The 15,949-nt window shown below is 44.2% G+C and overlaps 1 protein-coding gene across 1 annotated transcript in view; it reads left to right on the plus strand.

Moving 5' to 3' along the window:
• The window catches only part of gopc (golgi-associated PDZ and coiled-coil motif containing), a 29,783-nt gene extending 14,662 nt beyond the window's left edge, over positions 1-15,121 (plus strand). Inside the window, exons 5-9 of the mRNA XM_080744541.1 lie at positions 3,574-3,739; positions 4,963-5,058; positions 6,261-6,425; positions 8,332-8,506; positions 9,720-15,121. Coding sequence (XP_080600667.1) covers positions 3,574-3,739; positions 4,963-5,058; positions 6,261-6,425; positions 8,332-8,506; positions 9,720-9,838 — 721 coding nt within the window. The 3' untranslated portion in view covers positions 9,839-15,121. The remainder of the gene's footprint in view (positions 1-3,573; positions 3,740-4,962; positions 5,059-6,260; positions 6,426-8,331; positions 8,507-9,719) is intronic.
• The last annotated feature ends 828 nt before the right edge of the window (positions 15,122-15,949 follow it).

The following is a 15,949-nucleotide window of genomic DNA, read 5'->3' on the forward strand; positions in this document are numbered from 1 at the left end:
CGCTTCCCCATTAGCTTGTGGGAAGTGCGGGCTTGATGTACGGTGTTCAAAACCATACTCCTTCCTGAAGGTCTGGAACTCCGCAGAAGTGAACTGCGGCCCGTTGTCCGTCGACAAAAGTTCAGGAATCCCGTGACGTGCAAATATACTTTTCAGCTTGCATATCATGACACTGCTGTGTGTCTTTGGCGTATGAGCAATCTCTATGAATCTTGAAAAGTAGTCCACGACGACCAAGTACTGACGCCGGTCCACTTCACAGAGATCTGCTGCTATATGTTGCCACGGCCTTGCCGGGAGCGTTGTTGTCATCAATGGTTCTTTTCGCTGTGCTGGTTGCACACTGTGGCAGTACTTGCAGTACTTGACTTTAGTTGTGATCTCGGCGCTGATTCCAGGCCACCACACTGAGAGTCTGGCACGCTCTCTACTCTTCGTTAGGCCTTGGTGACCTTCGTGGATCTTATCGAGCATTTCACTCCTCATGCTCAGAGGAATCACAATCCTCTGTCCATGGAGTAACAAGCCATTTGACTCGCTCAGAAGGCCTTGTTGGTTGAAGTACGCTTTTGCCTTCACCGGCACTGACTTAATATGCCTCGGCCATCCATGTCTGATGAATTTCAGCACAGTTTGCATTTCTTCATCCACTGCAGCTGCTTGTCTGATTTCCTGCAGCTTCTGCTGTGACGCAGGTCGGTGTGCCTCCACTGAAGCTACATAGGCCTCTACGTCTTCCTCCAAGTCTGTCGGTTCCCCACCCTTGAGAGGGTGTCTCGACAGCGTGTCAGCAACAAGCAGTGTCTTGCCTGGGGTGTACACAGCTGTTGGATTGAATCTTAACATCCTGATCAACAAGCGCTGGCAGCGCAGTGGCACCTCGTCCAGGTTCTTGTGATTAATCAGGGGAACTAATGGTTTGTGGTCTGTCAAGACCGTGAATGAATCCAATCCACACAGGTAACGGTAGAATTTTTCACACGCCCACACTGATGCCAGGCATTCTTTTTCTATTTGGGCGTACCTTTGTTCCGCTGAGGAGAGGGTGCGTGAACAGAAGGCTACTGGTAACAACTTGTCATCATGCTGCTGAAGCAGCACTCCTCCGATTCCATAACTGCTAGCATCAGCGCTCACGACTGTAGGCAAGGAGACATCATAGAAGGCCAAGGCAGGAGCAGAAGTCAACAGTTCCTTGACTTTCTTGAACGCCTTGTCTTGATTTGGTCCCCACGACCAGACTGCATCTGATCGGAGAAGGTGGTTGAGCGGCTGCATTATGGTGGATCCATTTGGCATGTATCTGCACAGGTAATTAATCATGCCAAGGATTCTCCTCAGTCCTGCAATGTCCTGTGGCACTTCCAGGTCCTGTATTGCTTTGATCTTTCCTGGGTCTGGGCTGACCCCATCCTGGCTGATCTTGTGCCCCACAAAGATTAGTTCACTTTGATGCAGGCGACACTTGTCTTTGTTTAATTTCAGACCTGACGCACTAATGACTCTGTAGACCTCTGCTAGCCTCTGGTCATGTTCCTCTCTTGTGCGTCCATAGACAAGGATGTCGTCCATGTAGCATGACACCCCTTGTAGATCTCTCAGGACTTCCAGCATTTTTCGCTGAAATATTTCCGGTGCACTTGTTATGCCGAATGGCAACCTTCTGAAACAGTACCTCTTGAAGGGCGTTACAAAGGTTGTCAATTTCATGCTCTCTTCATCCAGTGGTATCTGCCAGAAACCACTAGCGGCATCAAGACTGGAGAACACCTTAGCTCCTACTAACTTTGGGATGATGTCATCCAGTGTCGGCAGTACAAATTTCTCCCGTACTACAGCCTCGTTTAGGTGCTTCAAATCAACGCATATGCGGATGTTTCCATTTTTCTTCACTATGGGCACCATTGGTGCACACCACAGCGTAGGCTCTGTGATCTCCTGAGTCACTCCTAATTCTTCCATTCGCTCCAGCTCCTTTTCCACTTTTGAGAGCAGCGGAATGGGAATTCTCCGTGCCACATTGACACTGTATGGCTCTGCTGTGTCTTTCAGCATAATCTTGACTGGTTCCCCAGCTAAGAGTCCAATTGAGCCGAATACATCCTGGTTGACTTCCTCTATCCTCTTAATCAGGCCCATTTTGATGGCTGCGCCACGCCCGAGGAGATTGTCAATCATAGTCCCTCTAACTACAAAGATGTGGATCTGATGCTGTTTCCCTTTAAGGCTTGCACATGTTTTTATTTTCCCAAGGCACTGGAGCATACCCCCTGGACTGTTCAGAATTATGCTAGACTCCCGCAGTGGCGGCTTTGGGTCCAGCATGTCATAGCAGGTCTCTGACATGATAGTTTTGTCAGCCCCGGTGTCTATCTTGAAGTTAACATTTTTCCCTTCAATGTCCAAGTTTACTCTCCATGGGGGAACAGTATCCATGTCACTGTCAACACTGCCCAGGAACACAGACTGATTTTCTGAAGCTGCTGTCACTTCATGCACAATTTTAGTGTGGCATTTTACAGCAAAATGGCCTATTTTCTTGCATTTCCTGCATTCTGCATTTCTGGCTGGGCATGCCTCCCCCTGGCCATGCTCCCTATTGCATCTTCCACACTTTTTAACATGGGTTGAATTTTGTTGTAGTTTCCCTTTAAACCCCCTCTGCCTGGGATTTTCCCTGTAGTTAGTGCGAGTGGATTTCACCTCCTCCACATGTTTAGCAGGGCTATCTTCTGCATTCTGGGTTTTAATCAGCTCATGGTTACGTGCCATTTCAATTGCAACAGCTAATGTCAGGTTAGATTTTAGCTGTAATCTCTGTGACAATGCCTTGTCCCTTAATCCAATGACTAATTTGTCACGAATGCTTTCCTCCTTCTTGTTTTCAAAGTCACAATGCTCAGACAGTTCATACAAGCTTCTTATGAATGCTTCTACTGACTCACCATCGTGCTGGTTTCTTTGGTAGAAGCAGGAACGTTCGAATATAACATTCCGTAATGGGATGAAGTGTTCATTGAACTTTGTAATCACTGTATCAAAGTCATCATCCTTCTCGTCTGCGCCAAAGGTGAATGATTTGAAGATATTTTCGGCTTCTCTTCCCATTGCATAAATCAGTGTGCTGACTTGCACCTCTCCGTCCTCTGCTGCGAGTTTAGTCGCTGATCTGTACCTCATGAAGCGTTGTCTCCATTCTGGCCATTCAGACGGTTTGTCAAACTGGAAACTGTCCGGTGGAGGGAATTTCGCCATGTTAAACTGCACTTTGTCACTCTGCTAGTTTCAACACTGTTTCAAACTTTCTTCTGACACCATGTCATGAATTCACACAGACACCATGAGCTCTGTTTGGCATCTGCCATTTAGTGGGTCAATCAACAAAACAGGTACAGCTGGTCAGGCTTATATAGTGCTACCTAGGCAACGGCAAAGGTGTATTCACTGACACTAATTGCATGCATTCACTACACCTTCTAAATGGCATCCACAGCGTGTATGAACAAGTAACCAACACGCAGTACGTCTCAGTGATTGATTGATTGATTGATTGATTGATGGCTGTTCTTCCAGGGTGCAGCAGATCCAGCTGTTGGGACGCGACATGAAAGGCCCCGCCCACGACAAGCTGTGGAACCAACTGGAGGCAGAGATCCACCTCCACCGGCACAAGACGGTCATCCGAGCCTGCAGGGGGCGCAACGATCCAAAGAAACCTCTGCCCTCTCCTGTAGGACATGTGAGTGTCAGAAAGACTTAGAAAAGAATTACCAGCCCAGAGCAGCGGTTCTTAACTCATTTAACGCTGATCCCGAGTATACTCGTGAAAAATACTCGAGTATTTAGAGTGCCGATCCCGAGTATACTCGCGTAAAATACTGTATATAGAGTAACACCGGCACCCTTACCCTACGGTCTGTTGGTAAGTCCTGGCACGATTGGACCCGCCGATTCATCATCATCACGGATCCACGTGCACAAAATAGTAACATGGAGGCCGACGGTGGATCTCATCTTTAATGTCCATTTTCTCCAAACAACACTTTTAAAGCCAAGGATGGCATTAGATTCTCGCTACAATAACGTAATAACAAAGGCAACGATCGGCCATTTTAGCAACGGCATGGGGTGACGATCGCTTCCGTTGAATGACGTCATGACGTCAAACCGGAAGTGTTTACGCTATGGACTTCTGGCCTTCAAAATAAGAGAATGGCAGCGTATGGAGCCTGCGAGAGGCACGCTGGACATTTAACCCGTTCATGTCTGGAGCACTAAATGGGTTAACACATAGGATGCCATCATAGGGTTAATGGAACTGTGTGCGGGCCTCGGCCTGTGTGACGGCCGCGGGTGTGATCGTTAACGTTGCATAATATAATCCATCAGTGTGGCTTTATATAAGCACAAATGTAAACAACCCGCCGCCATTTTCCATTCACTTAGAATGGAGCCTCACTGAAGGGGATCTTCACAGGGCTGCGCGCGCGTCGTGCGAACGTGCAGCATGCGTGTTGTGTAACGGCCGCAACGCGTTATGGGTAATGTAGTGTTTTTGCTAATCTGGCGATAAAATAGTAATATTGATTATTATTTATTGGTAGAAACGCCAGGAACGTCAATTTTGATATAAAGACGTTTCCAGACGAAACGACAAAACTTTCTATCACTCAAAGATTTGGAGGACCCCCTGTTGAAGACCCATGTCTTAGAGTGTACAAATCTGTACACTCAGAGTTAAACACTCATTTGGACATCAACCATCACTCATTTTGCCTGGGCCCCCAGTCAGCAGCTTCAATCCAATTGGTTCTTTACTGTAAACAATGAGGTTACTGATAAGTTCCATTGAAATTAGTGCATGTACACAAAGTAATTACCATAAGTTAATCGGGCTGTACATGACCACTGGTACAGTGACATGGATGTAAATATTAATAAATGTATCTTGTCTGGTTTCAGGACCCAGACTGCCTGAAGAAGACCCAGGGTGTAGGCCCCATCAGGAAGGTGGTGCTGGGCAAAGAAGATCACGAGGGTCTGGGCATCTCCATAACGGTAAGACGTCTAGCTGCCTTCAGGCACAACCACGGCACTGTTGCTTTGAGGGAATTCGCTACCTAGTAGAACAACATGTTTGAGACGTAGCTTGTGTGACTTCTGTTTAGTCACGCCTTTGGCTTTGAGTCATCTTCTTTGAACTGAATCAAATACTATTTGGAAACTACCAGATTTTCCTTAGCCTGATCTCAGACTCAGCTCACGCAGTAGTCTGAAACTGTGCCCTATTGTGGGCGATTTCTGGAAGGGAGGAGGGTGGGAGGTGCTTTGATTTAAAAAAAAAAAAAAAACAATCACTACAGGTCTCCACGTGAGCACCTCGTCTTCTAATGATGCCGCTCTGATGATGACGTAGCTTGAAAAAACGGGCTGCGGCGCGGATTGGATATTCGTTAGACCCACCCCCACCCCCCGCGCTCATTGGATCAGCCGAAAACTTTGGCTGATAACTGCCAATTCATGTACTCAGCTCCAGACCAGAGAAACAGTCCACTCTGAGAGTGGGCGTGGTCTATGGTCTGGAAGCAGGCTTAGATTTTCCTAGTACATTTTTGGATACCAGTTGTAGTGTATTAGAACACACTGATAAGTCACTTATTAACTCTTACTGTGCCAATCCCGAACTAGTTCGGCTTTATTTGTCCTTATCAGGGTGCCGATCCCGAACTAGTTCGGCTTAAAAAAAAACAAAAAAAAAAACATGTTTTTGTAAAATTGTTTTTTTTTTTTTTTTTTTTCGTTTTTTTTTTCGCGCTGCCGGCCGTCATCTGTTTACACGGCCCGCGAGAGCGTCGCGCCGCCGATATTTACCATCCACTCCAATGCAATCCAGGATCTTTAGAGCTCATTTTCTCTGTTCCATGCATATCCATGAGGTGTGCAAGGTTTAATCATGGCTAAATCGCCGAAAATAGGGCTTCTAAAATGCTTGGTAGTCAATAGCTAACTTCAAGCTAACTTCATCCTGTTCCTGTACATGAACAAAGGAAAGTGTTCAGGCGAGTCATGGCTGCACAGGGCTTGTGCATATACCAGCACTTGTCAATGTAGCATTCTATGGCCATTGGGCGCCCTCTAGTGGTGAAAAGGTGGCACAGAATGAGTTAAATGTGATGGGCTGGTCATAACTCAAAAGTTGAGTTGAGCACCGCCATTATGGAGGGCAGGCGTTAACCTTTGTGTGTCTTGTCTTCACCCAGGGAGGAAAGGAACACGGCGTGCCCATCCTGATCTCAGAGATCCACCCCGGCCAGCCCGCTGAGCGCTGCGGGGGGCTCCACGTGGGCGACGCCATCCTGGCCGTCAACAGCATCAACCTGCGAGACGCCAAGCACAAGGAGGCTGTCACCATCCTCTCACAGCAGGTACAAAGACCATATGGAGACTTTGGAGATTTTAGAAATGTTATGATGGGTAGGGCTGTCACAATTATTACATAATCATCTAATCGTGATTATTTGACATTATCGCAATTATTTTGTCATAATCGTCATAATCGTGAATGTTGAAAAATTTCCGAAATAGTGGAAATAGCAGATCTACAAGCTCACAACGCGTCGCATCGCGACGCGTTGTGAGCTTGTAGATCGGCTATTTCCACTATCAAAGTTATTTTTTAAGTAGTAAGTTGTCAAATATGTCAATAATTTCTTTGTATATTTAGGTTATTTAGGTTATGTGTCATATCTACCATGTACAACTTCAAAGCCTAAAAGCCAAACAGAAATGTAATTATCAACGACAAAAACACAATTAAATTGTTAATCGCCAATTATTTGAGTGACAATTAATCGTCATGTAAAATGTCATATCGTGACAGCCCTAATGATGGGTTGTAATTAAATGTGGGCAAATCATACTGTAAGTCTGTACTAAACGTCACTAGGATGAATACTAGGGCTCTAATGGTACTCATGTATTCATATTGAACCGTTACAAGGTGCTTGGTTCAGCTTCGGTCTGTCTAGAGTTCTCAACGGGCCTAAAAATGAAGGCCCGGCTCTAACTGGGCCCTAAATGAAATTAGGGCCCAAATTAGCATACATTTAAGGCCCTACCCAGCCTGAAAACGTCTGGTCAGGTCGGGTTTGGGATGAATTTATCACAGAGTAAAAGTAATAAAATAAAAATATATATATATTTTCTTTTTTCATTGAGCCCGAGCCCCGGCCCGACTAATTAGCATACATTTTAGGCCCTACCCTACCCTAAATGTCGGTTCGGATAGAATTTGACAACTCTAGGCCTGTCCCCGACTAATGATCTTATAGTCGAATCTGATTGGCCTCTAGTCGACTGGTAGTCGAATAATGCAAAAAGAAAACTGAGATTGGCAGTCGACTCAGTCTGATGCGACTGCCAATCTCTCAGTCGAATCCTGCAAAAAGAAATGCAAGAGACGGGATCATTCCATTTGTGCTGTAGGGGTGCTAAATGTCTGATTTAACATAACATAACCTATTTTTGGCAAACTATTAGTTGATTAATAAAACAAATTAGGCCAATCTCTCAGTCAAATCATTATTCGAAAGGAGCCATTAACAAAGGCATCTTGTTTACTAGTTTGCAAATCAGTTTGTTAGCACAAGGAAAATCCCGTAGGTTTTCACCCTTAAAGTGAAATAAACACTCTGGGCTTTATTTTGATTGTCTTAAGTACCAGCTCTTATGCTTTAACTTAAAGGGCTGTCCATACCGTCTCTGACTTTCAGACGTGCAGCTTTCTGAACTATAATTCGGGGTCATGCTTTTCAGAAGATGTGAGTGACCAAATGTTTGGTGGTCGGAGACAGTATGGACAGGCCTTTAAGTTGAGGCATAAGAGCTGCTACTTAAAGGACCAGGTCACCTCTGGGACAACCAGATCTTATTTTATTGTTGTGTGGGACACGATCAACACAATCCTGAGTTATTTTTGTGTTCAATCTGTGTTTTTAGATATTTTAGTATTTCAGCCGATTTCAAAATGCATCATATGACCAGTTGTAGCATGCTGAAATACTAACATATCTAAAAGCACAGATTGAACACAAAAAATAATTCAGGATTGTGTTGATTGTGTCCCACACAACAATAAAATAAGATCTGGTTGTCCCAGAGGTGACCTGGTCCTTTAAGACAATCAAACTCCAGGCCTCTGGTTTTTGCAGCAGACCTACTGTACCACAGAGCCTTCACTAAACATACACTATCACACTGTGGTGCAAAAACGGCACTCGCTTGTTGACTGGGTGTGTTCATTGCATGTGTATGTGTTCCCCTCCCCTCCAGAGGGGGGAGATAGAGTTCGAGGTGGTCTACGTGGCTCCAGAGGTGGACAGCGACGACGAGAACGTGGAGTACGAGGACGAGAGCGGCCACCGCTACCGCCTCTATCTGGACGAGCTGGAGGACAGCAGCGCAGCGGCACGCGCCAACAACGGACACGCGGACACAGCCTCGCAGGGTACCGCCACGTTGTTTTTGACAGCAGATTTTGATTTTGTTTTAGTCAGTCTTTAGAATAAAATGTAATTTAGTTGTAGTCATAATTTAGTCACCTAAAAAGTATTAATTTTAGTCGACTAAATCTCCAGTTGATTTAGTCAACTGAAATGCATTTTGGCAGGCCTTGATGGCATCGTAATGAATGATTTTACACTTGGTTGTGTGCTGAAAATAGAAGATCTACAAGCTGAGAGATGCAACACCTGAGAGCAACCAAACATTAAATGACTCTCTTCTCCACTAGTCCCTCCCTAACGTTTTAGTCTAGTTTTTATGTTGACGAAATTGTCAATATATTTAGTCTTAGTTTTAGTCATCACAGCTTAGTTTTTATTTAGTTTAAGTTTTTAAAAAACGCAGTCGACACACATTTTTCGTCATAGTTTTAGTCCACAAAATCAACACTGGTACCACCACATTATTTTGATGCTTTCAGCATGCAATATTAATCTGGTGCAAGCATTGAATAACCTTCATTATCTGGTTTCAGACTCTAAGTGCTAAGGTTTATAACAGTACTGACCCCTATGTCAGGGGTCTTCAACGTTTTCAGGCCAAGGACCCCTTTGTTGAGAGAGAGATGAAGCAGGGACCCCCACAACCTGTTCATAGATACCATATAGTTTCATCGTTTGACAGCACGATCATCAGTGTATTTTGGATTCATGTCAATTTGTGTTTTCAGATGTTTAACCGCTTGAGCTGTCATTACCTACACGATCTTTCACTCTGTACTTTTTTTTTTTTTATTAATTTGGGAATTATGTAGGGAGTAGTCTCGCGTGGCCAGACTGTTGCCGCCGCGATTTGGTCAAATGCTCCCGGCATACAGTCTGGTAAAGGGAAATAGAAACGATGAGTGCGAGATGAAGCGGAAGTGAAGCCCCCTCGTCACTTCCGTTTCAGTCTCACATCGCACACATTTATCATTATATAAATAAAAATCATATAAGCATGTTTAGCTTGCTGCTTAGCAGAAATTACATTTTAAAATATATTTTCTTGAACGGTAATGCCAGTTTCCATTACTCACCGTTAGGGAGCTGCTGTTCCAGACTCTATATAGCATTCAGATATTGTGGAATAGTTGTCTGGCTACGCGAGACTATGTCGGGAGTAATCTTGAAAATAATGGTTCTCTCTTCCTGTCACTTGTCCGTCCTCTGCTACAGCCTTGGAGAAGATGTCCCTGAACGAAGGGCCGGAGAACGGCGACACGGGGATCTCCAGCGAGACGCCCTCGGAGGAGACCCCCTCCAAGGCGGCAGAGTCCACAGACAGCTCCTCCTAGAGGCGTGGAGGTTGAACTCCAGGCCCTGGGGTTTTGGAACGAGTGGTGGGAAGGCGGGGCAGAGAGAGAGACGAGGCTGCAGGACGGTTGGTGGAAAAATCCTTCTCCATGCCTGGATGTCAAAGCTTGGTCTGCAAGGGAAGTGGAAAGAGAGGCCCTCTGTTTTAAAATAATTTCCCTTCTTCCGGGAGGATTGGGGTCATCGAACCGTCGTCTTTTGGGTTTGATGGGGGGGATGTGTTTGGTCGCCTGAATTGGTCATAAACGAATGAGCGACCGGTTTGGGTGAAAGCGACGCTGTTAAACAGAAAAAGAAGCTACAGTGTTGAGCTGTGAGCTCAACAACACGACTGAACTGCGTTGTGTGATATGTTTTTATTTTTTTGTTTTTGGTTGTCATTGTTTCATACTTCTGAGATTATTCTTGCGAGGGGGTGACCACCTGAATCCACTAAACTAATTGATGAAGGGCAGGAGGAAGGAGTTGCCATTCGAATGGGAAAACGTGCAGTTTTTATTATGGAAGAAGAAAGCAGAATTGCTGTGTGCTTTCAGGGTCGACTTGGTGTCAAGGCTTTCTGTTTTCAGACTAGTGTATTGCTTTTGTATTATAGTTACTGACAGCTTCCTCCCTTACACTAAAGACTACACTTTACTTCCAAGCCTAAGGATGACTATCATACTGGAAGGGGGTAATAATATGTACTGATCCATGTATTCATATCAGAACAGTAAACCCCGGATCAGAGTCTACGGTGGAGAGCTATCCACCGCAAATTTGAGGTGGAAAGCTTTCCACCTCAAGTCAGAAAATAAGTGCAGGCCATCATAGTCACGGCCCACGGTGAAGTCCTTTACCCCGTCTAGACCGGTTCAGGTCGACCAATCAGTGAACGGGGTGTAGAGCCTGTCTGTCTGATAGTAAAAACAGAGAGATGTGTTGGGACTCGCGGTGGAAAGCTCTCCACCGTGAGGAATGATGTAACGCTGTAGTTTCATGACTCAAAAAGACTCGAAAAGACTACACCGCGGTGCATAGCCTTCCACCGCGGACCCGACTATGATCCGGGATTAATAGTTCGCTGATCATCTCGGTCTGAGCGGTTACAGAAGTGGGGTTGTTCTGTTTTAAAGAGCTATTTGTCATTGCTGACTGGGGACGGGACGATATGAACATTTCATATCACGATTATTGTGACAAAAGAAATCGTGATTTACGATATTATCGCGATAGTCAGAATCCATTATCCTGGGGCGGAACATTTTCCAAGAAATGGCAGATCTACAAACGCAACACGTTGTGAGCTTGTAGATAGGCTATTCTTTTGGCAAAGACATTTGATAGAGAGTGAACAAAATCTGTATTAAATACGTATATTATGAGTACCTTTTATCAATTATAGAGGGTTTAAGTGGTACCGGATATGCAGCTCTGTAAATCTTAAGGTGAATTGATCCCAGTGCATGACGGAGGACGATATCACGATAAATTAAATCTCCACGATACGATTATCGTGGGTGTTTTTTTTTTTCATGATAAACGATAATATCGCTTATCGTCCTGTCCCTGTTGCTGAGCCTTTTCCTTTTCTTTCTCTTCCCGAAGTTCTTCCACATTTTATCAGAGCTGGTGAAACGTCCAGTCTATCCATACGGACCACTCCGCGAGTTTAGAAACTCTACGCTTGCTAAGGGAAAACCACGCCCCGCACTCATTTTTGAAGCTTGTGATTGGCTGAACCGGAGGTAGGGAGCGCTCCATTGTAGTCACGGCCTGGGCATAAATATAACGATTGCATTCACCACGGCTTCGTAACTCGCGCGGCGCTCCGCCGGCCGCGCGGCCCTGGCCCGCTCTTCACGGGCACTCGCGCCCGCGGCTCTCGGGCGCGAAGAGCAGGACCAAGGACCGCTGGCCTTCGCGCCGCTTGCAATGTCGTGGACAATAACTGCAGACGCTGTTGAAAACGAGCGCTCCTTCCCTTAGCAAGCGTAGAGTTTCTAAACTCGCGACCACTCCGGGGTTCACTTCAGCACATAAAAGCTGAGAAAACTTGGAAGCAGGATTTCTTTTCTGACAAAAAAAAAAGTACATGTCTACATGACGTATAGTACAATATACCGTAGTTTTATTACACTGTAAGCACGTTCATTATAAGAACAGTTAAGTCGTTCACAAGTAATTATACACCATCTTTATCAAATTTTATAAATGCGTGTTTATAATTCAAGAATTGTTGAGTTAAAGGACAACTTTGTTTTTTTTACAACAAGGGTTCATATTTTAGATTGTAATTAGAGAAAAGAGAAAGTGTGTGTTAAAATGTTTTCATTTGCTTCGTTCTATTGTTTTATCGAGTTTACCGTGTTAAAATGTGGGGCATGCGTTCAAGTGGCTAAATATGTCTTTTTAGACACAATAAGCCAGCAGTTTCTTTATTGCTATTTACAGTAACATACAGTAACACCCCCATAAGTCACATCCAACCATGAAAGGTTTCGTTATATCTTGGGAATGGGCTTATTCTGTGTAAAATGACATATTTAGCCACCTGTACGCATGCCCCCAACCACTGAAATAAGAATCTCTAAAACAATAGAAAGAAGTAAATGAAATAATTTTAACACTCATCTTTTATATTCTTTAATTACAATCTAAAATATGAACCCTTGTTGTAAAAAAACTAAAGTTGTCCTTTAATGATATTGCTACATCTCATTTATATAAGAAAACCGTCCTCATGTGGTTTTACGAATGTGTGATTGCAATGCATTATTAAACACAACAATTTATAATGCAATACAATCATGCAATACTAAATAATGGAGAGAATGTTCTATGAATGTGTACTCCTTTTAGAAAGTGTTTTAAAAGCAGTAAAGTTTGTTAGGTCTAGCTTTGGTCTCTAGCACAGTCTGCTCTAGAAATACACCCTTCCATTCACACGTTTAGCTCGCCTCATACACAAAAACATGTGACGCAAGGTTAACATACACATACATGGGTCACCCATGTTGAGCACGCCACCACCTTTAGTGATAAATGCAGTATACTGTGTAGACCAGGGTTCCCCAATTAGTTTTCCCGAAAGGGCCGAATTATGTTTAGGGTACCAAGCCGAGGGCCACAACATCGCAGGGGGCGACCGTGGCGACGGCGGCGTTCCTGCTACTCCAGCAACAGTTCAGATATCGTTGGAGAAAATCTTGTATGTCCAAAAGCGTTCGTTTTGAATTTATCATTTTTTAAATTATTTAAACTAGTGAAAACAGCCAATCTACAAGCACACGCCGCCTCGTGGTGCGAGGCGTTGTGTGCTTGTAGATCTGCTGTTTTCACTACTTTTGTGCGACGGCCTTTTATGATTTGCGAAAGAACGTACCAATTTGGAGATACGCGATTTCCAGCCGACAACGGCGATATACTAGTGTTGTTGCTGCTCTTATACCACCATTATTACTGGGGTTGGTGTGGGCCAGACAGTAGCCCCGCAAATGGCCCGCGGGCCGCCTATTGGGGAACCCTGGTGTAGACCATGGTTCTTCTGAATTCATTGATATACTGGGGTGATGGGAGAACTGCTCAAATAATTTCTGATATATAAAGGGGGTGCCTCCCCCCCCCCCCCAATATAAATCTACAAACAGCCTTGCACTGTACATGTGGATTATGAATGAAATTCCCCTTTAATGCAGAGCATCACATGTTGACGTTACTGATATCTGTGTATGGGCCGTTGCTCGATATGTGTTTATATTTTTACATGCTGTATGAAACCCAAGATTCGTCGATTGTGCCATAGAATCAATAGTATTATTTATACTGCTTACTGATAACAGCTATGATGACCCATTCTGTTTCCAAGCGTGACGGCCCCTACACAATAATTGTGTTCTATGATATTAAATGGTGACGGTCACAGTGAATCTGTCTTCTACACACACCCATAAGATGATTAAGAAATGTCAATGTACAATTTTACAAACGCTTGTTGTCTTGTCACACACACTGTATTAAGAAATGCTCAGTTTTCAAAGAAATTAAAACCAGTGCAATATCTGTATTTATTTATTTTACCCCTTTCTCAAACAACATATCTTTAGGTTTTTTATTTTTTGTATCTATAGTTTCTCTAGATTTGGTCTTTGCTTGTCCCTCTCTGCTGCCGTTGTAATGTTTCCTAGTTGGCAGCCTGTGCACTTTGCTTGTCTCGCTTTGGCTTAGGGGTGGGCGATATGGTGATAAATATCTCTGAGACGATACAATGTCCCCACGATATGCCTTTTCAGAGATATCGTACATATCGTGATACAATGAGCGAGCCTTATAAAGAAATCCTGTTGAATTGTTAATACAGAGATTCATTGCAGAATTCATTTAAACCTGCATTTTGGTCTAAATCAGTAGTTCTCAATCTTTACAATGTCAAGGTCTCCCTTTAACTCTGACAGTATACAAATGAAACCAAATGGACCCATAAGGGTCCATTCATGTACCCTACACATTTCATGTGTATGCTGTCAAGAGTTACATACTTGTAAGGGTCAATTTAGACCTCCCAAAAGGATTTTTTTTTTCTTTTAGTTTTTGTTACCTTATAGGTGGTTGTACCGTTAAGTAACTTGAAAAATATCTATAATAATCAACATGAAAAAGAATCATGATAAGATTGTGTATCGTGATACAGCTTAGGAAAATATTGTATTTTTCCATATCGCCCACATCTACTTTGGCTCCCTCACCTCTCCAATACCCAAAGATAGTGAGAACTGTTGTTCCCCACTAAATGGGACCGGGGGGGAAAACATTTTCTTCTGTGACTGCTTGATAGCATTTGACACATTCGGACCAGTGAAATGTGAATACAATTTAAAATACTGACAGTTCTTCCTTGCCGGTTGCCTCGCGTAGCCAGGCTTCACTCCTCTGTCAAGAGAAAAGCCTGGTGACAATATAAGGCAGAAAGAAAGCGTTCAACTTCCGCCGTGTGAGCTTCCCTGGTTTTCCCCCCAACGCAACTTCCGTTAAACGCAGCAACTTCCGCTAGAAGTCTTGGAACCAACCGGAAGGCATATTGTCTACAGCAGTGTTTCTCAACCTCTTTTCTGCATGGGCACACTTTTCATGTCCCAAGAATCCAAGGGCACACCAACATAATACGGGGGTGTGAATATCCTCACTGTCGGGAAGAAACCTTGTATCTCCAAGTTTCAAATTTGTACATTTCTTCTCCAAGTAAAGCCCTGCTTCATCATACAAGGCTGTCGCACAACAGTAGTGAAAACAGTGGATCTACAAGCACACAACGCCTCGCACCGCGAGGCGGTGTGTGCTTGTAGATCTGCTGTTTAAAACATTTTAGATCTGCTGTTTAAAACATTTTTTAAATGATAAATACAATACTGGCTTTCGAGCAGTTTCAAGGGGCACACTTGAACCTTCTCAGGGGCACACCAATGTTCCCCAGGCACAGTGGTAGAGAAACACTGGTCTACAGGGTGCCTTGCGGGTTTGTCTCAAAGCATTTACTGTCCCTGTCACTGTTAACATGGGCTTGTATTGGTCTGGAAGAGGGAGGGAGCGATCATGTTCTCTCAGTGCTGAGTTTCTCTTGGGAGACTCAGCCCTGGATTGTTGCCTGTTTAAAACCAAATCATACGCATAGTAATGCAAACAGGAAAGAATCTGAAAACACGGCTTTTTTGAAACACCTTCATTTTGTATCTTAATTTATAGGCAGTTGGAAACATGTGATAATTTAGATCCACTTCATCTCAACCAGGTCAGATCTTTGTTTTCTCAGGGCCTCCCAAGAACAGAGGTGATCTTAAGCAATAAAGTGCTCGTGCCCCCCCCCCCCCCCCCCCCCCCCCCTTTATTTGCAGAGCGCACACATCTGCATGCACTAAAGAAAAGAATAGACACAAAACTGCACATAAGTGCATTTGTGGCTGCGAGTCACATGCAGGAAGGCCCTATAGTAGTGTGACTTACAGTATCTTTTCCACCGGCAAAGAACCGGTTCTGGTTCTTCCTCCCCGCCTATGGGATGAACCAGAGGTGAGCTTTTCCACCGAGAACCGGAGTTGGTTCCGAACCGTAAAAAGTTG

The sequence above is a fragment of the Nannobrachium achirus genome (assembly GCF_963921795.1).
Source record: "Nannobrachium achirus genome assembly, chromosome: 16".
Lineage (NCBI taxonomy): Eukaryota > Metazoa > Chordata > Actinopteri > Myctophiformes > Myctophidae > Nannobrachium > Nannobrachium achirus.